This window comes from Triturus cristatus, chromosome 3_1 (assembly GCF_964204655.1).
Source record: "Triturus cristatus chromosome 3_1, aTriCri1.1, whole genome shotgun sequence".
In the NCBI taxonomy this organism is placed as follows: Eukaryota; Metazoa; Chordata; class Amphibia; order Caudata; family Salamandridae; genus Triturus; species Triturus cristatus.
The window spans coordinates 811,421,229-811,440,651 of record NC_140583.1 but is presented as its reverse complement, the minus strand read 5'-3'; the positions used below and the strand labels follow the sequence as shown (position 1 = coordinate 811,440,651).

Below are 19,423 nucleotides of genomic sequence, written 5' to 3'. Positions count from 1 at the left end.
GGATCATGTGCAAGGTGAGGGCAGCAATGTCTGCTGTGTGTCATACTGCTTATCGGCAGTTGAAAGGCAGGCATTTAAGCTTTGGCTTGGAATCGACTGTGGTAGAAAGTGTGGTGGGGACTCGAGTTAGGTTGTTCTCATTTAAGGATCTGGAGTTTGCCCTAGGTTCTCTGAACAGGTCCGAATGGATTGCCTCGATTTGGCACATATTATCTGTGTTAGTGGAGTATGTTGGATCATATGAGAGTGGGAGGGATTGAATATCCTTGCCAAGCAGTGAATATTTTAATCTGAAGGGCCGAGAGGAGTCGTTAGGGTGGGATGAGGTTTTCCATCTTTGGTGCGTAGAAGCCAGTATTGGTGTGGTCCCAGTGGATGGGTAGCATGCTGAAAGCCTGGTGCAAGAGTTAGAGGGATGTGAGTGTTTGCGGGCACCAATTGTAGGGCAACTCTGAGGTGAGGTGTAATAGGCTTTGGGCATCCACCTTGAGTTGTTGGAGGGAAAGTGAGATCTCGTCAAGTCTGGATTCTAATGAGGTCTGGGATTGGGGTTTTAACACCTGGGGACAGGGGCTAGGAGGGGGGTGAGTTTGATGATGGAGGGTTAGAAAAATACTGGTCAGGAAGAACCTGCGGAAGCAAGGTAGCATTGTGCAGTCAGGAGGTGAGAAGTGAAATACCTGGCTAAGACGAAGCCCTGGGATCATAGGAATCAAGTTGCTATCCCAGTTAGGGAGTTCAGATTTTGGGAGTGACATTGGCTAAAGGGAAAGTCTTAGGCACACTAGTAGTATCCGCAGTAATGTGCTTGGAGGTCAAGGGTATAGACGGGTGATGGTGTGACTTATGGAGTTTAGTAATTCCGAGCTGGCTGGTCTAGAGGAGTGGTGAGCGTGCAGACTAGTTTGGTGGTTTGGTGATTGCAAGAGACAGATTCAGACCCACCTGGTGTAGTTGAAGAGTTGCTATTATGTATGATGGTCCCTATGGAGGAGCAAGGAAGGGAAAGGATAGGGTCAAAAGAGATGTTGAGATTATTTGAGGATTTTGGGGGTTGCCTGAGGAACTAGAGCATCTTTGGGAGGGGGAGGATTCATTGCTAGTCACTGTTCTTGATGATGGGGAAAATATTATCAAAAATGTCCAGGTTGTGGTATGATGATTGGATAAGGATAGTCCCATTGTTGTAAAAGAAGATGGTTGCTTCTACTCTGTACATAAGTGAGGGGGCAACTGTAAGTTTAAGTCCATGAGGAGTCTTCCTGGATGTGGATTTGGAGCAGTGAGTAAAGTGCCATCCTCCATTGAGCACGTCTTTATGTAAAGAAGATAAGATCACTTATTGTAGCACCTTTTTTATGCAGGAGTAGGTATTCTAAATAAGGGTTTCTGGGTGAGGTTTTAGGAGTCGGTGTTTGAAGCTTTTGGATGTATTTTTTGTTAGGTTAGGGGGATATTTGATTGTATAAGCATTATGGCCGGGCAGCTCCAAATTCATAAGGATACGTCTTGAGGATTTTGGATCCATATCAGAGCTCATTACAACTGCTGTCTGAAAAACAGAGAGTGTAAACAGATATGGTCAAGGATCCAGTTGATAATGAGAGTAATGACCTTTGTATTCCGAATATGTGCTAAAGGCATGCTTTGAGAGGTGTGACCGTGGTGGCGTTGAAGGAGTTCATGGGAGCAAACTGTGTTCCGGGCAGGAAGGCAGCGGCAAGGTTCAAGGAGGGGAAACTTGGTGGGCAATGTGCACCTCTAAGTGCTCCTAGTCATCTTACTAACTTTCCAATTATAGCTCCATCGATCTTGAGCTATTAGGATAAGCAGCCTATGCCGGCATTAGGTATTTATTATAATCATAGAGAGCATGGCCTTTATTGACATGAGCAGAAAATATAAAAGTAATTATAAAGAAAACATTGTATTCTAATGGATAGGATTTAGTGAGACTGACTTATCCAAGATGGCCGCCACTCAGGGAGGATACACCATTCCTCTTCCTGTTTCATGAGTTTTCTTTTTGCTGTGATGAAATTCATGAAATATGATTTAGAAAAGACAGTACATTTGCACATCATAAGCCTGTCGGTTCATGAGATTGCTTCCACTTCTTCGCTTATATCTTCAAAGCCATCATCAATGCTGTTGGCTTCTGTTTCGAACTCAAGAACTTTAGTTCATAAAAGTTTGGTTTTGCTGATATCAAAAACAGGCAATCTTGTTGACTCCCATGATTTGCGGAGCTGGGGCTTTACAAATGTTGTCATTAAGTCCAAAATGTAAATCTTTCAGGATGTTTCTTAAAATGATTCCTGCTGACTTTACTGCATCATGTGATCTTATTTTGGCCGCAATAACTTCAGGTGTGAAATCAGCTGAGAACACCACAAGAGGCTCATTATTTTTGATAGACTGACAAAAAATGAATTCTGTCATTGTACATTCTCACCAGGAAAATCTTAATTTCATTATTATGGATCAATATAGTTTCATCAATATTGAACATGATTTCTCAGATCTCACTGAGTGTGAACCCGTAGCCAGCACTCAAGAGTGGTTTTAAAACTTCCTTTGTTTTTTCAAAGAGTGCAAACAACTGAAGGCTGGCAGTTACGTTGCGGCTGGGAGCTCATTGTACATTCATGTTTTTGAATGCATGCACGCATGCAGTTTAGGTGGGCATACAAATCTGCTGCATATACATTCACCTTGCTGTTTAGATCAGCTACTTGGCTGAAAACTTAATCTTGGAAGTAACTAGCTGCAGATAAAACGTTTTTTGCCCTTTAAGACTCACATATTTTGTACTTTGTACTTTCGTCAATCCCTTTGGCCCTTGTTCTAGCTATACCTCAGTTAACACATTGAAGATCCTCTGCTTTCTGATCAGTTGTTGGAGGTGACCAAAGGGTAGCCATTGATATTCTAAGTGGATGGGAATTGGGTTTGGTCGATGTCGCTTTCTCAGAAGACTTGGATTCTCGTGTGATTCACTGATTTCTGCTATTTTTTATAAATTTTTTCTGGACGTTTTTTCCATTGTATACGACTTGTAGCAGTGTGACATAGTGAACTGTGATTGTGGTGTTGTAGATAACTAAAATGTCACAAGAATACAGCACATTACAGGCTTGGGATACATGACATGGATCGGTGCATATCTTCTCTTACAGTGTGAGCTATAGAGTAGTGGGTGGATTTTTATCTCACAAGGTGTGAACGTGATATTGAGCAAGGGTGATATCGTTTGTTGGGAGGTTTTGCTGCATGCCTTATACAGAACAGGCATTGGATGGTTGGACTACTGTTAGGGGGAGTTTCTGTTTTGCTGTTGTGTGGGAGATAGTGCTGAAACTGATGGTGTTTGCTTGCACTCTGGGATGTGGAGCAGGGATCAAAGTAACTGTGTCCTGTTGCAGCGTGGAATAAAGAATAGGGAAGTTAGTGCTTGTTCCCCGATTGTGTGGGATACATGGGATGACCTGGATGGTTTATGATTTGCAGCAATATGACACAGAGTTTGATTGGAGTGCTTGGCTTCTTGCAGTGTAGGATATAGGCCAGGGTTTGCATTGGCGATTCTCCAACAGCGTATGGCACAGAATCCAGATTAAAGGGATTGTTCTCTTGCAGCGTGGGAAAGGCATCTGAAATTAAAGGGATAATTCTCTCGCAACATAAGATAATTATTTAGCGACTGGAGATCTTGTTCGCTTACAGTGTAGGATACATAGAAGGGATTTTATGGCGTCTTCCCTCATGGTGGTGGATAAATGCAGCAATTGGAGAGCTTCTTCTTATAACTAATGTGTTGTATACAAAACAGCCATTGAACTGTGTATTTACTGACAGTATTGGGTAAAAATGAGGGATCAGATAGTGTGTTCCTTCACTCAGTATATGGACTGGAAGGAAAAGATGCGTAATCCTAGTTTTCCTTCTAGGGAACCTCACTGAAACCTTCAGCACTGATAATCATAAGTACTGAACGGTTCCTCCCATGTACAGGATTTTCAGGCTCCTGCATGTAGACAGGATAATTAAATGCATATGATTATCAATGGACACCCTCCGTAAAGGCGAACAAACTCTCTGCGTTAGAGTTTGCCACTGACCTGGGTAAAACAGTCCACCACAGCAGGGACCTATGGGTGTCTGTCCTCTGAACAAAACCACTAATGTTCATTACGCATTTGGAGGTTTTTTCCTATATCAGGGGGGAATTGGGTGCTTTTCCTGTGGCCTAAACAGGAAAAAAAGCTAACAGTCATGGCGTTGACAAGGCCGCCCTAAATTTAGCGACACCTCCCAAACTGTGTTCACAGAGGAAAACCACTATACCCGCTTCTAAATAAGGCTGGTAATGGTAGAGGTAGGCACACGGGACAGTTGCCAAATTTTAGCTGCTATCCCATAACCAGTGTCCTCTAAATGAGGGGTTTGGAGTGGAATAAAAAGTTTGGATTTCAGCGTTTGCAATCTCACAGTGCGGGCTGTAGATTGTGGACTGGAGCATTTTACCTCTTGCAAAGAGCGAGAATAACGATAGACATGTGTTTGCTAATTGTGTTCGGTGAAGAGCAAGAATGGAAGGGTTTCTTCTATTGCGCTGTGCGATGCATAGCAGAAAGTGTATGTTCTCACAATGTGCAATACAGAGGAGGGACCGTTCTTTGGAATTACCAGATACACTCCCAGCATATCCTGTGGCAGTGTGGGATACCTACAGTGCATGGACTGGTTGTAAATACAAGCGAAGAGGGCGGATGGATTGTTTCAGCTTGTACTAATAATAGCAGTGAGAATGATCTAATGACCCCTCAATCCTGGTTTAACACCACAAAGAGAAAAAAGGTACCACTACTCGCTCTGACCCACAGCCAAAGATAGGCCTAGCAGGAGCTGATAAAGCCATTTCCTGGCCCACCTGTCTGCAGGAGATTATCAACAGATTAAGAAACTGCAAAGAGGTTTAGCAGGCTCTGTACACATCACACCAGGGACCTGGCACTGCTCCAGGGACCTGGGCCACTCGGCTTTCTTTCGAGTAATTTCTTCGAGTTTGGGGAAGATAGGCAGTGTTGAAGGACATCGTAGAAAGGTACTGGGGTTTAATTATGCATAGAGGTTTATTTTGGAGTTCTTTAGAGTGGCCTCAACTCCAGAGGGTAATTAAATCCTTGCATTTCAAATTATAATATATTTTAAACATGGAAAATACTTCTTTCTGCAGATGTTCGCTATTTTCTTTAAGTATTAAAGCGACACAAAAGTCACGCTCATAAATTACTGGCTAAGTGGTCACCATGGTTGGAAGTGAGACACCACACCCTCCTTCTCCCAAGCTAAAGAATCCTAACATGCATACGGAAAGAGAAGCTTGGGTCCTGAACCATAGCAATACCTAGGGGCACTGGAAAAAAGCAGCAATGAAAGACCAAATTATTAAACAAATTGGCTAAACTATGCATCAATAAATGGCAGGTTATGCAGTATATATTGTGGAACATTCTCTGGCAGTATGGTTGTGCTATTTTGACATTTTAACACAAAATGAATTCGGTCGACCAAACGTTTTATCTTAATAGTACCATCTTAACACCTGAATACAGCAATTAAAACTTCACCAGATAATTTATGCAAAGCATCTGCTAGTGGTACCTCCTGTGGCGCTTTTTAAAGTAACTTTAGACAAGTCTGAGCTAGACACCAACTTTTGGGGTTAAAACAAGCCGATTATGGAGCAGATGGTGGAATGTGTGGAAAATGCAATACATCGATAGCTATGAGGAAATTGTAGCATTAGTAGCAGAAAAGTATACTTCAAGTGGCCTTGTCCATACATGTTGCAGGGAAGTTGACAGCATCATTCCAGCCCCCTTGATCTGCACAGCGGACAAATCGAATGGAGATCATCAATCAGTGCTCCTATTATCAGGGGTGATGACAAAAATATGAATAGCACCGAAATAAAACTAAAGTTTAATTTCCGTGTGCAGGAGCAGATGTAGACAACAAAATGATTGAAATGGCTAAATGTGAACAGCTCTGAGCAGGTATGTAAATATATCTGTGCCAAGACCCTGAAAAAACAAGTGCAATTTGTGAGTATTTCATGCTCCTTTTAAAGGGATTTTTGCAACTATTCAATCGAGGTCTTTGCTTGACAGATGAATGCCCATCGCTTTTTGTAGTGTGGGTTTGGCCCAATTCTCTCCCAGGTACAGCTCGAGCACCCCAGAGCCTTCCATGCTCCACACCTCCACCTTAGATCTGCACCTAGACCTTTCCCGATGCACACGTTCTCCACAGGTATAAGGCTCAAAGTCTTCTGTGCCATACCTGCTCCATGAATATCTGCCAGAGCTATCCCTAAATCACACTAGCCCCACGCATATCAGTGCCAGAGCTATCCCTACCTCACACCTGCTCCACGGATATCTTCCCCCACGCCTGCTTCATATTTCTGCACTCACAGCTCTCCGGGCAGCACACCTGCTCCGTAGATATATGCCCCCAGAACCTTCCCTGCTACACAGTATCTCCACAGACATCTGCCCGAGAGCTCTCCCTGCACTATGCCACTCCACAGATCTGCACCGAGAGCTTTCCTGACCATGTCATCTCTACGGATATCTGCCCCCAGACTCTTCGCTGCACCAAATCTGCTGTACAGATATCTGCCCCACAACAATCCCTGCACCAACCTGCTCCACAGTCTGCATCCAGAACCTTCCCAGCAGCACACCTGCTTCACAGATATATGGCCCAAGGACCTGTCCTGCACTACACCTGCTCCACGGATATCTACTTCAGAACTTTGCTTGCACTATATCAGCTCCACAGATATCTGGCCCGAAGGCTCTCCCTGCACCACACATGCTCCAAAATCTGCACCCTGTGCTTTTCTGATAGCACATCTGTTCCCTGGATATTTGGCAACAGAGTTTTCTCGGTGCCACAGATCTACACCCACAGCTTTTCCAGCAGCCCACTTGCTCCACGGATATCGTCCCCGGAGCATTCACTCCACCACACGTGCTCCATATTTCTGCACCCAGAGCTTCTGTGGTAACACACATGCTAAACAGATATTTGCCCCAGAGTCTTTCCTGCACCAAACCTAGTCCACGGATTTCTGCCCAGACATCTCTCCCAGCATGCACCATGACTGCTCCACGGTTGTATACCTAGACCTTTCCTACATCACATCTGCCCCACAGATATGTACCCCCAGATCCTTCCTAGCATCACACCAGCTCTACAGATATATCCCGTTAGCATAACTGAACTACTGAGATCTTCACTAAGAGCTTTTCCTGCACTACACCTGCTCCACAATATCTACCCGAGAGCTTTAACTCCACGACACCTGCTCTACAGGTCTACATTGAGAACCTTCATGGCAGCACACCTGCTCCACAAATATATGCCCAGAGCCTTTCCTGTACACACCTACTCCACAGATATTCGCCATATTTGACCTGGATCTACCCCTGCACCCCTCCAGCTTCATAGATATCTGCACCAAGAGCTCACCCTGTACCACACCTGCTCTATATATCTGCACTCAGAGCTTTCCTGACAGCACGCCTGCTCCCTCAATATCTGCCCCCCGCAGCACATCTGCTCCCTCAATATCTGCCCCTCCGCAGCACATCTGTTCCACAAATATCCACCTCAGAGTTTTCTCTACACCGCACCTGTTTTATGATATCATCCCGCAGATCTATACTTGTACCACACCTGATTATTGAATATCTGCCCCACAGTTTTCCCTCCGCTACTTCTGCTCCCCGGATTCCTGGTCTCAGAACGTTCCCTGCACCACACCTGCTTCCCGCATAAGTGCAATTAGAGCTTTCCTTGAACCTCACCTCCTCCCCAGCTTTCACCCCTAGACCTTTCCCTGCACTACACCTGCTCCCTACATGGCAATCCTCTGAGCTTTCCCTGCAGAACAATTGCTCCCCGGATATCTGATCCCAGAACATTTTTATACATAACACATGCTCTCCAGATATCTTCGCCTACAGCTTTCCCTGCATCTCTCCTGTTCCACAAACATCTGCACCCAGCATTTTCCCTGCATCGTGCCTACTCCCAAAATATATGCCTTGATGTGTTGCAACAGCGAACAGCATTCTGTACTGCTTCACATGCCTTATTTATGCTCCCAAGATATCTAAAACTAGAGCTTTCTCAGTATACCACCAGCCCCCAGATTTACCCACTAACAGCTTCCCTCGTGCTCTACCTGTTCCTAAATACCATCACTCACCCATTTCCTCTCCAGATATCTGGAACAGTGTGGCTCATGCTTTGCTGAAGGCGATACTTTGAGCAACATGCCACATCCACTTCAAGAGATGTCTGCAACTAGTTCCCCAGGGACACATTTGCCCCCAGATATTTTCACTTAGAGCACACCTCATGCTCCATCTGCTCCCTAAATATCCGCCCCGGGGTTTTCCTAGTCACCCACCTGTTCCCACATGTCTTCAGGTAGAGCTTTCACAGTCACTCACATCTTACCATGGATATATGCACGCTGGTATTTTCGAGTATCCCACCTTTTCCACAGGTAGCTGCACCTAAATTGTCCACATGCCCAAACCTGTTCCCAATATATCATGGTCCACATTTTCCTAAGCACCACATAGGTTGCCAAGATATGTGCACATTGAATTTATCCAGAACCACATCTGCTCTCCTCCAGACATCTGTATCCATGATTTCCCAGGTGATACTCCCGCTTAGTACACATCTGCGGCCGAGTTTCTAAAGTGCAGTTCCTACTCCACAAACATCTGCCCCTAGTGTTACTCATATACCAGACGAGACCCCCGAAGTTCTAGGCACCCAGAGGGATGCTTATTGGACTTCAAATGCAGTTCTGTCCTTGGGCATGCTTTGTGGGATAATCCTCCTTGGTCCCAACCAATCCAGCGATCAAAGATAGAAGACATTGCTGTGCAGGTTAGAATGGAACGGGATTTCTTCTTCAGGACATGCCGACTCTTCAGATGAAACTGCAGAGTTTCCATTGGGCTGGAGACCAATCCCTGGGAATTCAGGAAGTGGGCCTGTGACGACACAACCATTTCCTACCTATGAGAGAGAAGAAACCCAAAGAAAATTACATGCTTGAAGAAAGACAGTTCTTTTGAGAGTAGAGCATAAATACAATAAGAATATTTATCATTTATAGGCACAACACAAGATGAATATCTCCTGGCTATTTATACTGAAGTGCCATGGTTACTCAACCGAATGGTACTCATTTTATCCACCTCCGAAAGATTTACAGTGTTTGTGCATTGGCGGACTCTGGACTTGTAGCCTGCAGGTAGCACACATATATCTACAGATAGCTCTCAATTCACTTAGTTATCTGAATTACGGAGCTCACAAAGCAGATCTCTAAGTGCTTGGGATGAAGGAAAAGTTACTTATTGGCAGGGGCGGCCGACACAGGTAAACGTGGTGGGGAGGCGCGGGGTGGGAGGGAGTTAAAGTTAACAGACGATAGAATAGGCATAATTAATTAAATAAATAATACCTATTCTGTCGTTGGTCGGCTTCCCCCACCTACCGCGCCCTGCACCGCCCCAACGTGCTTACCTGTGCCGAAGGCTGCTGCTTAAGGAGTTCTCATTAGATTGTTATCACCAACAGCACTAGATGTAAAGAAAATTACAAATGATTGCACAACAAATACTGGTTTGAAATAACCATTGAAATAATAGAATTTAGGAAAATTAGTGGGCTTTCAGTGTGACAATACGATGTGGCAAACAGTATTTTGTTTATGTTTGTGTTGACTCTGAATATATCAATGGATGATTTTCAACAGGTCATGGATAAAGCTGTAACTTCAGCTCTCCAAAAGTATACTGGAGATCGGCCCAGTGATGATGGCAATGAAACCGAACAGTATATGGCAAACTAGACCAAGCTGCCCAGCTGACGGAGATTATTAGTCATATATGAGAAATTATGGTGTTTCAGATGCCTGGCCAAAGAATGTTTCTTAATGAATTAGTTCATTCTTTTATACAAAGTAATTTGCATTTGTTGCCTCTGAGTGATGCAGTGAAGGATTTAAAAAAAAAAAAAATCAAATAGAAAAGATAGGATTTATTTCCCAAGACTTTTTGGCCACAGATTTTCCTTGCCAGACTTCTGCACCCATTTTCCACAATAGGTCAAGTTACAATCTCTGTTGGCAAGTATGTCATTTACACTGGCTACAGAATACTCACTCCTTTCAGACCCTGTAGACAAGAAGGTGGAGAAAGCATTACAGAGGGAGTATGCATCAAATAATTTCACATTTCATGCTACAACTTATGCTCCATATGCGACACAAACTCTACTAAAGTATTTCAAAGACTTAAAAGGTATGAAAAATGAGAGGATTAAGAGGACCTGCTTACACTCATGGAACTGAAGACACGATTTCTGTCTGCTAACATCTGTAACAGTTTTGGTGCAGCAGCATGAGCATCTGGTGCCATCACCTCTGACCGAATAAATATTTGGTTAAGACATTGGAAATTGGAAGCAGCACAAAAGGACTACATTCCCTATCTGCTATTTAGTGAGCAAACGATTTTCAGGCATGAACTGGAGGAGTTGGCCAAAAGATCAGCAACGGAGAAGAAGCTGTTACAACATTTTAAACCTGTGCAAAAGTCAAGATGCTTCCTGTTTTCTAACTAACGGCCAGCAGTGCCAGAGACCTCCCTTTCAAAGGCATACCCGTGGTCAGGGGATTGCCCCAGCAGAAACAACCTGACCCTCTATCTTCACCAATACATTGCCTCCCCAGTCACAAGCATGATTGTGCCCAGAGCACTTCTCTTCCAGGGAGAGGTTGTTAGTCCTGGTTTATAAAACCTTGGGAGAATAATGTACAAGATCAATGGGCAATAAACCTTGTTACATAGGGCTATATAATAGAATTTAGTCAGCCTCCCCAAAAGAAAAGTTTCTAACTACCAATCTTCCATAAGATTCATCCAAGCGAGAAACGTTAGATAAAGGTATACAGATCCTCATTCAAAAGAATGCAAAAATGGAGGTCCCTCAGAAATAAGCGGGAAAATGTATATATTCGAGCCTCTTTCCAATGAGAAAATCCTCAGGGGAAGCAAGACCAATTCTAGACCTGAAGGTGTAAATTGATTTGTGGTGTCAAAAACCTTCAAGATGGTATCATTGCAGCAAAGGAGATGGTAGGCCAACATAGACTGGTGCATGCACTTCGAAAAAATGGTGTACAATGCAAATGGATGTCCTCAAAAATTTTATACGGTGCAGGGGCCTTGGAGATAAGCCATGGGGGACATGTCCCGAGGGAGAGGTGTGCTCAGGGCCACAGGACAAACCCAGGTGGCATCTGAGCTATATAGTCAGCGCCATATGCAGGGGGTCTCTGGGATATCTGTTCTTACAAATCAAATGAGCTCTTTACAGTAAGATTGGTGCCTTGGCCGAGTAATTTTGGACTATGATACAGAATAAAATCCTCAATTTTTTTTTGTGCTTGTTGCAGTAGGGTGGAATCTCTCCACCCGGTTGAATGAAAATCAATAAAGAGATTTTTTTTAAATGGTATCATTGCAGATTGCTCTAGGTTTACAAGACCCCTAGATGCCTATTTCCACATACCGATTCATTCTTCTTCCCAGAAACACCTTCAGTTGGCCCTAAGAGAAGATCACTTTCGGTTTACACTTTTATCCTTTGACTTGTCAGCAGCTCTGAGGGAGTTCACAAAGGTATTGATGCTAGTTGTTGCCTTCTTACAGGTGCAGGGCATGCAAATATTCCCATATCAAGACAGCTGGCTAATCTGTGCTAATTGTTTCTTTGAAGGCTCAAGATCAAACAAACTGAGTATGTGGCAGTCTACAGAAGTTCTGATTCTTCATAATCTGGAAAATATAATTTTCAGCCAATGCAAGCCTGACTGTTTATAGGAGCTTGGTTTCTGAGGGACTTGGAGAAGGCCTTTCTGCCAGAAGAGAGAATTGTCACACAAAACCATCTACTAGCCACAGTGGAATTATTCCTATGAGTGTGGGGATACACGTTAACTACAACAACAGTAATCCCTTGAACCAGATTACATCTAAATCCATTAGTCCAGCACCTGTTAGACTTTTGGGATGCAATCAGTCATAGCATGACATTCTTAATTCCTCTAACAGAGAACCTGAGGGAACAAATGGATTGGTGGTTGTTCAGGGATCACTGGAGCAATGGCACTCTATTAGTTGCTCCAGAGCCAACAGGTATAGATGCCAGTACAATAGGCTGAAGTGTGGTTTTGGGAGATCAGATAGTCTAGGAATGATGTTCTCCAGATGTACAGAGGTTTTCCTCCAATTGGAGGGAACCTTTGGCTGTACTTCTGGCTCAAAAGTGAATTGCTCCTCTGATCCAGGGCAAGGCGGTGTTAATCCAGATAGACAATCAGGTCTCCAAAGTCTATTTAAATCACAAGGGGAACAATGAGAGTAGGTAGAGCCCAGAAGGCTCAAGAGATTGGCATATGGACGGAGAGTGAGCTGTTGTCTCTAAATAAATCCTACCAGCCTGTGGAACAGAATGTTGTGGCTTATGAGTTAAGCCATCAGTGTCCTACATCTGTAAACCTACAACCACATCTATAGGTTTTCAGGGACATAATGAAATCATGGGGCAACCCTTGGATAGGTCTTTTCGCATCTAGGAAAATGCATTGCTTCATGTCTTCTGCTCAAGGATGTAGAGACTTCGAGTGTGAATACTTTGTCATTTTATTGGCTAAAGGGCCTCCTTTATGTTTTCACTCCAAGTTCCCTTCTTCCCAGGTTGCTCAGGAAGATTCAGAGGGAGAAAGCCCAGATACCTCTAATTTCCAGTTTCAGTAGGGCCTCTCAGGGTTTAACATTTTGTAATAACCTTGGACATCTAAAACAAAAATGGTGACTCCTGCCCAAACCTCCTCTGGCATGTAGCAGTTTGGAGCAAGTGGAGGGCTGGATGGGTTGTGTTATGAGAGCACAGTATGGTCCTTGATATTTCAGAGCAGGTGTTTCAGAACTACAGAAATATTCACCATGATCGATTTATAGAGGACCCAGGTTCCCTAGGGCAAAACAGATCTTGAGGTTTAAGCAATGGTAGAGGCCTTCAAATTATGAAATTTATTGGCACTTAAGCTCAATGTAAATCCATTATCAAAGTATTTGGAAATTAAGGCTATTCCAATCCTTACCAATCAAACCAGGACCTTTTTTTCTTTCAGAGGCACCTGTACCAGCTGTGTTCTCTGGAACTACCATAATTTTCTTCTAAATAGGACATGGAAAAAGAATAAGGATATCACATGGTGTTTGGACAAAATATTGAGTTGTAAATAGCAGGAGATGTAAATATCAGAAATAAAATATTGTGATTCAGAAATATTGTGATGCAAGAATATCGTTGTAAAGAACATCGCATTTTTTTAGGTAAGTATTATAGTTTTTAAGAATATTGGTGTTTTTAATATCGTTTTCAGTAATATAGTTGTAAAAAAAAAAATTTTTATTATTTTAATGTGTTTTGGTTCATATATTCATTTTATGCATTATTTTTTGTCTAACTGTTATTAATGTTTTTAAATATAGTTTGTAATTTTAAATGATTTAGATTTTTTTAATTTAATTGGTAATAGTAATTTATAGCGTTGTAGCAGGTTGCTGGGTTTGTAGGGGGAAAGGGTGGGAAGTTACTTAAGTAATAATCATTAAAGAATTGATAACTTTAATTAATTATGTGATCGATATTAATTATGTTAAATATGTAATATTGAGTTATTTTAGTTATATATTAGGTGTAAGGTGTTAGGTTTGTAGGGGTATAAGGTGGAAAGTTAATTAAGTAATAATTAAATAACAGTTAAATATTAAATTAGAATTCATTATTTAATTGATTTGTAATCATGTAAATTGTGTAATATATATTTTAGTTATATTTTAGGTGTGGGCTGCTAGGTTTGTAGGGGTATAGGGTGGGGAGTTAAGTAATAATCAATAAATAATGATTAAGTATTAACTGATTATTATGTAATTTTTCTCAAAATTATATATTTTAGGTGCAGGTTGCTGGGTGTGTGGTAGTGTAGGATTGGAAGTTAAACAAGTAATAATTAACAATTAATTATCAAATAATTTTATATATTAGCAGTTTTGTGGTTTACTTATTTATTTTAGTTTTATTTTAGGTGTGGGCTTCTAGATTTGTAGGAGTATAGAGTGGGAAGTTAGTTAAGTATTTATTAAATAAATCTTTCGTATTGTTAATATTTTCATTGATTATTAATTATGTAAAGTGTTTAATTGTTTTTTAAATAAATATATGCATCTTTGTAATATTAATGAATTATGTTTATGTTAAAAGTCTACTATTTTTTCTAAATTAATAGGATTATTCAAATATGTATTGTGTTTGTAGTGAAGTACTTTCCCTACTGTTGCTCAGACTGGAGTGGGAATAGTAAGTTTAGTCCCTGCAAAGTCCAACACTTTCCCTACTATTGTGCAGTTTCGAGTGGGAACAATAAATGTAATCTCTCCGAAGTCCAACACATGCCCTACTGTTATGCTGCTTGGAGCAGGAATAGTAAATGTAACCCCTCCGAAGTACAACACTTTCCCTACCTTTGCGGTGACTGGAGTAGGAATACTAGATGTAACCCTTCTAAAGTTTAATGCTTTCCATACTGTTGCTTAGACTGGAGTGTGAATAATAAATATGAGTACTCCGAAGTCCAACACTTTACTTAATGTTGCGCACACTGAAGTAGGAATAGCAAATCTGACCCCTCCGAAGTCCTACTTTTTCCCTACTGTCGCGTTTACAGTAGTAAGAATAGCAAATTTAAATCCTCTAAAGTCTAAAGCTTTCCCTATTGTTTAGACGGCGAATAATTAATCTAACTCCTCCGAAGTCCAACCTTTGCCTACTGTTGCACCGTTTGGAAGGGGAATAGTAAATTTAACCCCTCCGAAATTCCAGCTGTTGCATAAACTGGAGTGGAAATAGGCTATGCAATGTACCCAGATTCCAATACTTGAAAAAAAATATATATATATATATATATATATGATTCGAACTCCTCTTTAGTTTGTCAAATCCTTAGACAGATGGAGCGTAGACCACAAAGAAATAGCGGTGAAAATAGTTTATTGTTTCCTCAACAAAGCGATGGAACAGCCATTACGCGTTTTAGCCCCGGAGGGCCTTGATCACATGACGCGCTCTACAACGATCACATGACTTTTAAACCATTTTTTTCTTTGCTTTTTTTTCTTTTTTCTTTTTTTGTGCAAATTTGTTTAAAGTGACAGTGCTTTATACCAATATGTTACAATGACAACAACGCTACAGATTTCTACAAATGAGCCTGGTACCAATGCTGGATACCCCAGATAGTAGTAATCTGTTCGTTGATTACTATTGTAGAACCAACATCGCATATCTTGTGCAAAATAGCAAAACAGTGCAAACAGAATATATATTTTGTGAAAATATCATTGAGTTGAACTGTGCAAAGATGGCAAATGAAACAGATTGACCTTAGCTTGGTGTTTCTTTTAAAATTATGGCTTAAATGCCGCATAAAACAACATGATTGTTTTCCCATACGATTCAGAACTTGATATATAATGGGCACGTTATCCAATTAATTAAAAAAGATGTTTCATTAAAAAAAGCTTTTAAATAATTAAAAGAAGTATTGTTGAGCATTGAAATTTTGCCCTATAGAAATGATCTTGGGAATTTAGGTCAGGGATCACCACAATATTTGGTTATCAAGGCAGTTGTAGAATTAAAAGGCATTGTGGTTCACCCAATAAAAGTGTTACAAGAAAATGATAAAAAAAAGGGGAAGTGTAAAGCAACCAATCTCTGTTGTGTGAAATAGTTATATACAAAAAAATGGAGTTAAAAACATCTGTCATAGTCTAATCATCACCTTAATGGTTTTATTGATACGTGATCGTGGAGATCAGCTACAAAAATGTTTGATGTCTTAGCTAATTGTTTGTTGTTGCTGGTGTAATACCTTAATGTATGTTTTAATTGAGCCTACTTGGGACTAGAGATATGTATGGAGGTCTTCAGTCATGTTCAGGCCTCCCGGGAGTTTGGAATCTAATTCCAAAATGTATCTAGTTTCAAGTCTGCGCAATGCCTTTTCTCTGTCACCACCTCTTTTGGAGATGGGGATAGCATCAATCACATAAAATGTTAAAAACTTGGGGTCGGATTGATGCATCTCCTTGAAGTGGCGGGCCACTGGATATGTCTGATCGGCGTTTTTGATTGCCCTAATGTGCTGCAATATTCTTTTGTGTCCCTGAAGCTTGGTGCTGCCCACATACTTTAAACCACAGGGACACCCAAGAACATATACAACATGATCTGTTTTACATGTTAGGGCCTTATCAATTTTGATTTCATGTGAGTTGAAGGGTGTGGTGTACGATGTTTTATTAACACCATTCTGACATGCCTTGCAAGTTTTACATTTGACAAAGCCTTTTCTGCTGGAGAGCCAGTTGCTTAGTGGTTTATCAATAGGATTGTTCTGTACTAGTTCGTCCTTCATTGAAGGAGCTTTACTGTAAGTTATAGTCGTTTTTTTGGGCAACAGATGGCCTATCACTGGATCGTTAATAAGGATAGGCATATTTCTTTTGATGATTTGGTAGATCTCTTTTTCTTGTTGACTGTAGCCCAAAATAATCCTGAAATCACCCCTTTGGGGGTTGGCGTTTGGAAATGAGAGGTCGGGTTCAATAGATGGCGGTTTGACTTGGAGCAGATGGGCCCTGGTATGTTTCATACTTTTTTGTATTGCCATGTCAATACATTTCTGAGAATACCCCCTCTCTAAGAATCTCTCTTTGCTAGCCTATTGTGCCGCCAGTAAATCACTAGAGTTGCTACAGATTCTCCGCAACCTTATCATCTCACCATAGGGGATGCTTTGGATTAGGTGTTGAGGGTGGGCGCTGGAAGCGTGTAACACTGAGTTGCCCGCTGTGGGTTTTCTGTATGCTTTAGTTACTAGTGTTCCCTCCTTGATGTAAATTTCAACATCAAGAAAAATGACTTTTTCAGGATTTATATTGGCAGTAAATTCAAGGTTGAGGTCATTAGTGTTCAGAATATTGATAAACTCATTAGCTTCTGCTATTGTGCCATCCCAAACTACAAACAAGTCATCTATATATCTCAGCCAAAGTTTTACATTTTTGTGAAGAATAGATTCATGTTTGTTGTTGAGGACCAGCTCTTCCCACCAGCCAATATGTAGACAGGCATAGCTGGGGGAAAAGCTGGCCCCCATAGCTACTCCACGAATTTGTTGGAATAGAGAACTCTGAAAGAGAAAAATATTGTTGTGTAAACAGTAATCAATCATTTGAATAAGCATTTTGTTATGCTGATCTTGTTCTGGGGGTCTTCTGTTTAGATAGTATTGGATGGCCCTCATCCCATCTTGATGATTGATACTGGTGTACATATATATACATAGCTCTTGTATCTCCTGCTTGCTGAGGCGTGCTGGAGGAATTCCGATACCTCAGAAGAAAGAAAAGCGTTCCAAACGCGGGAGCCAGCAGTCCTCCAGCCAACTTGAAGAGCGGGGCCTCTAAACACACTTCTGGCTAGCGTGAAAATATGCAAACAAACTCCTCCATTGCCGAAAGAGAGAGGCCACACGGGGAAATTTCTTTTGGAAGCCTTTATTTGAACAGCTGTTTGGCACGATGCATTTTGGCTGGATTAGCCTTCCTCAGGTGCTGCTGTAGTCACAGGATACTGCCCCACCCGTGTTTTGAGTAGTCCTGCATCCCTCTGATTGGTGGAGGCGCCCAGTGCTCCTGGTCATGTGATCGCCCCTCGTGGTGTAATGCATTACACATTACATCTCCCAGAATTTCTCTTGCCTGGGTAGAGGTTGCGCGGAGCCGGATTGAGAAAAAATCATCCTTTTACTACTGGTGCTCTGCAGGAAAAACACAGGTGACTGGTTGAAAATGTTCTGGTTGCCATGTAAAATCATAAAGTGCTTCCTCGGGTCCCCTTGCGCTCGAGCCTCTTGAAGTTAGTGTCCACCGGGCTGCGGGTTTACATTGCAATGAAGAAAACCCCTTGTGAAATCACAAGCTGCATTCAGCAGCAGCTCTTGTATCTCCTGCTTGCTGAGGCGTGCTGGAGGAAGTCCGATACCTCGGAAGAAAGAAAAGCGTTCCAAACGCGGGAGCCAGCAGTCCTCCAGCCAACTTGAAGAGCGGGGCCTCTAAACACGCTTCTGGCCAGCGTGAAAATATGCAAACGAACTCCTCCATTGCCGAAAGAGAGAGGCCACACGGGGAAATTTCTTTTGGAAGCCTTTATTTGAACAGCTGTTTGGCACGATGCATTTCGGCTGGTTTAGCCTTCCTCAGGTGCTGCTGTAGTCACAGGATACTGCCCCACCCGTGTTTTGAATAGTCCTGCATCCCTCTGATTGGTGGAGGCGCCCAGTGCTCCTGGTCATGTGATCGCCCCTCGTGGTGTAATGCATTACACACTACATCTCCCAGAATTCCTCTTGCCTGGGTAGAGGTTGCGCGGAGCCGGATTGAGAAAAAATAATCCTTTTACTACTGGTGCTCTGCAGGAAAAACACAGGTGACTGGTTGAAAATGTTCTAGTTGCCAAGTAAAATCATAAAGTGCTTCCTCGGGTCCCCTTGCGCTCGAGCCTCTTGAAGTTAGTGTCCACCGGGCTGCGGGTTTACATTGCAATGAAGAAAACCCCTTGTGAAATCACAAGCTGCATTCAGCAGCAGCTCTTGTATCTCCTGCTTGCTGAGGCGTGCTGGAGGAATTCCGATACCTCGGAAGAAAGAAAAGCGTTCCATATGCGGGAGCCAGCAGTCCTCCAGCCAACTTGAAGAGCGGGGCCTCTAAACACGCTTCTGGCCAGCGTGAAAATATGCAAACGAACTCCTCCATTGCCGAAAGAGAGAGGCCACACGGGGAAATTTCTTTTGGAAGCCTTTATTTGAACAGCTGTTTGGCACGATGCATTTCGGCTGGATTAGCCTTCCTCAGGTGCTGCTGTAGTCACAGGATACTGCCCCACCCGTGTTTTGAGTAGTCCTGCATCCCTCTGATTGGTGGAGGCGCCCAGTGCTCCTGGTCATGTGATCGCCCCTCGTGGTGTAATGCATATATATATATATATATATATATATGATAACACACCGGGGGGTCCAAAGCAATGAGCCGCACTCGAGTCACAGATCTGCTTTCCCCAATGCCATGAAAGGTAAGAGCAGCAGCGCTTGCCGTTTAGTGAAGCGTCTGACTGGAACCTG

The 19,423-nt window shown here is 42.4% G+C and overlaps 1 protein-coding gene across 1 annotated transcript in view; it reads right to left on the bottom strand.

Annotated features, from left to right (window-relative positions):
* Nucleotides 1-5,073: 5,073 nt before the first annotated feature.
* The window catches only part of LOC146861089 (aryl hydrocarbon receptor-like), an 867,902-nt gene continuing 853,552 nt past the window's right edge, over nucleotides 5,074-19,423 (bottom strand). Inside the window, exon 11 of the mRNA XM_085645144.1 lies at nucleotides 5,074-9,117. Coding sequence (XP_085501270.1) covers nucleotides 8,959-9,117 — 159 coding nt within the window. The 3' untranslated portion in view covers nucleotides 5,074-8,958. The remainder of the gene's footprint in view (nucleotides 9,118-19,423) is intronic.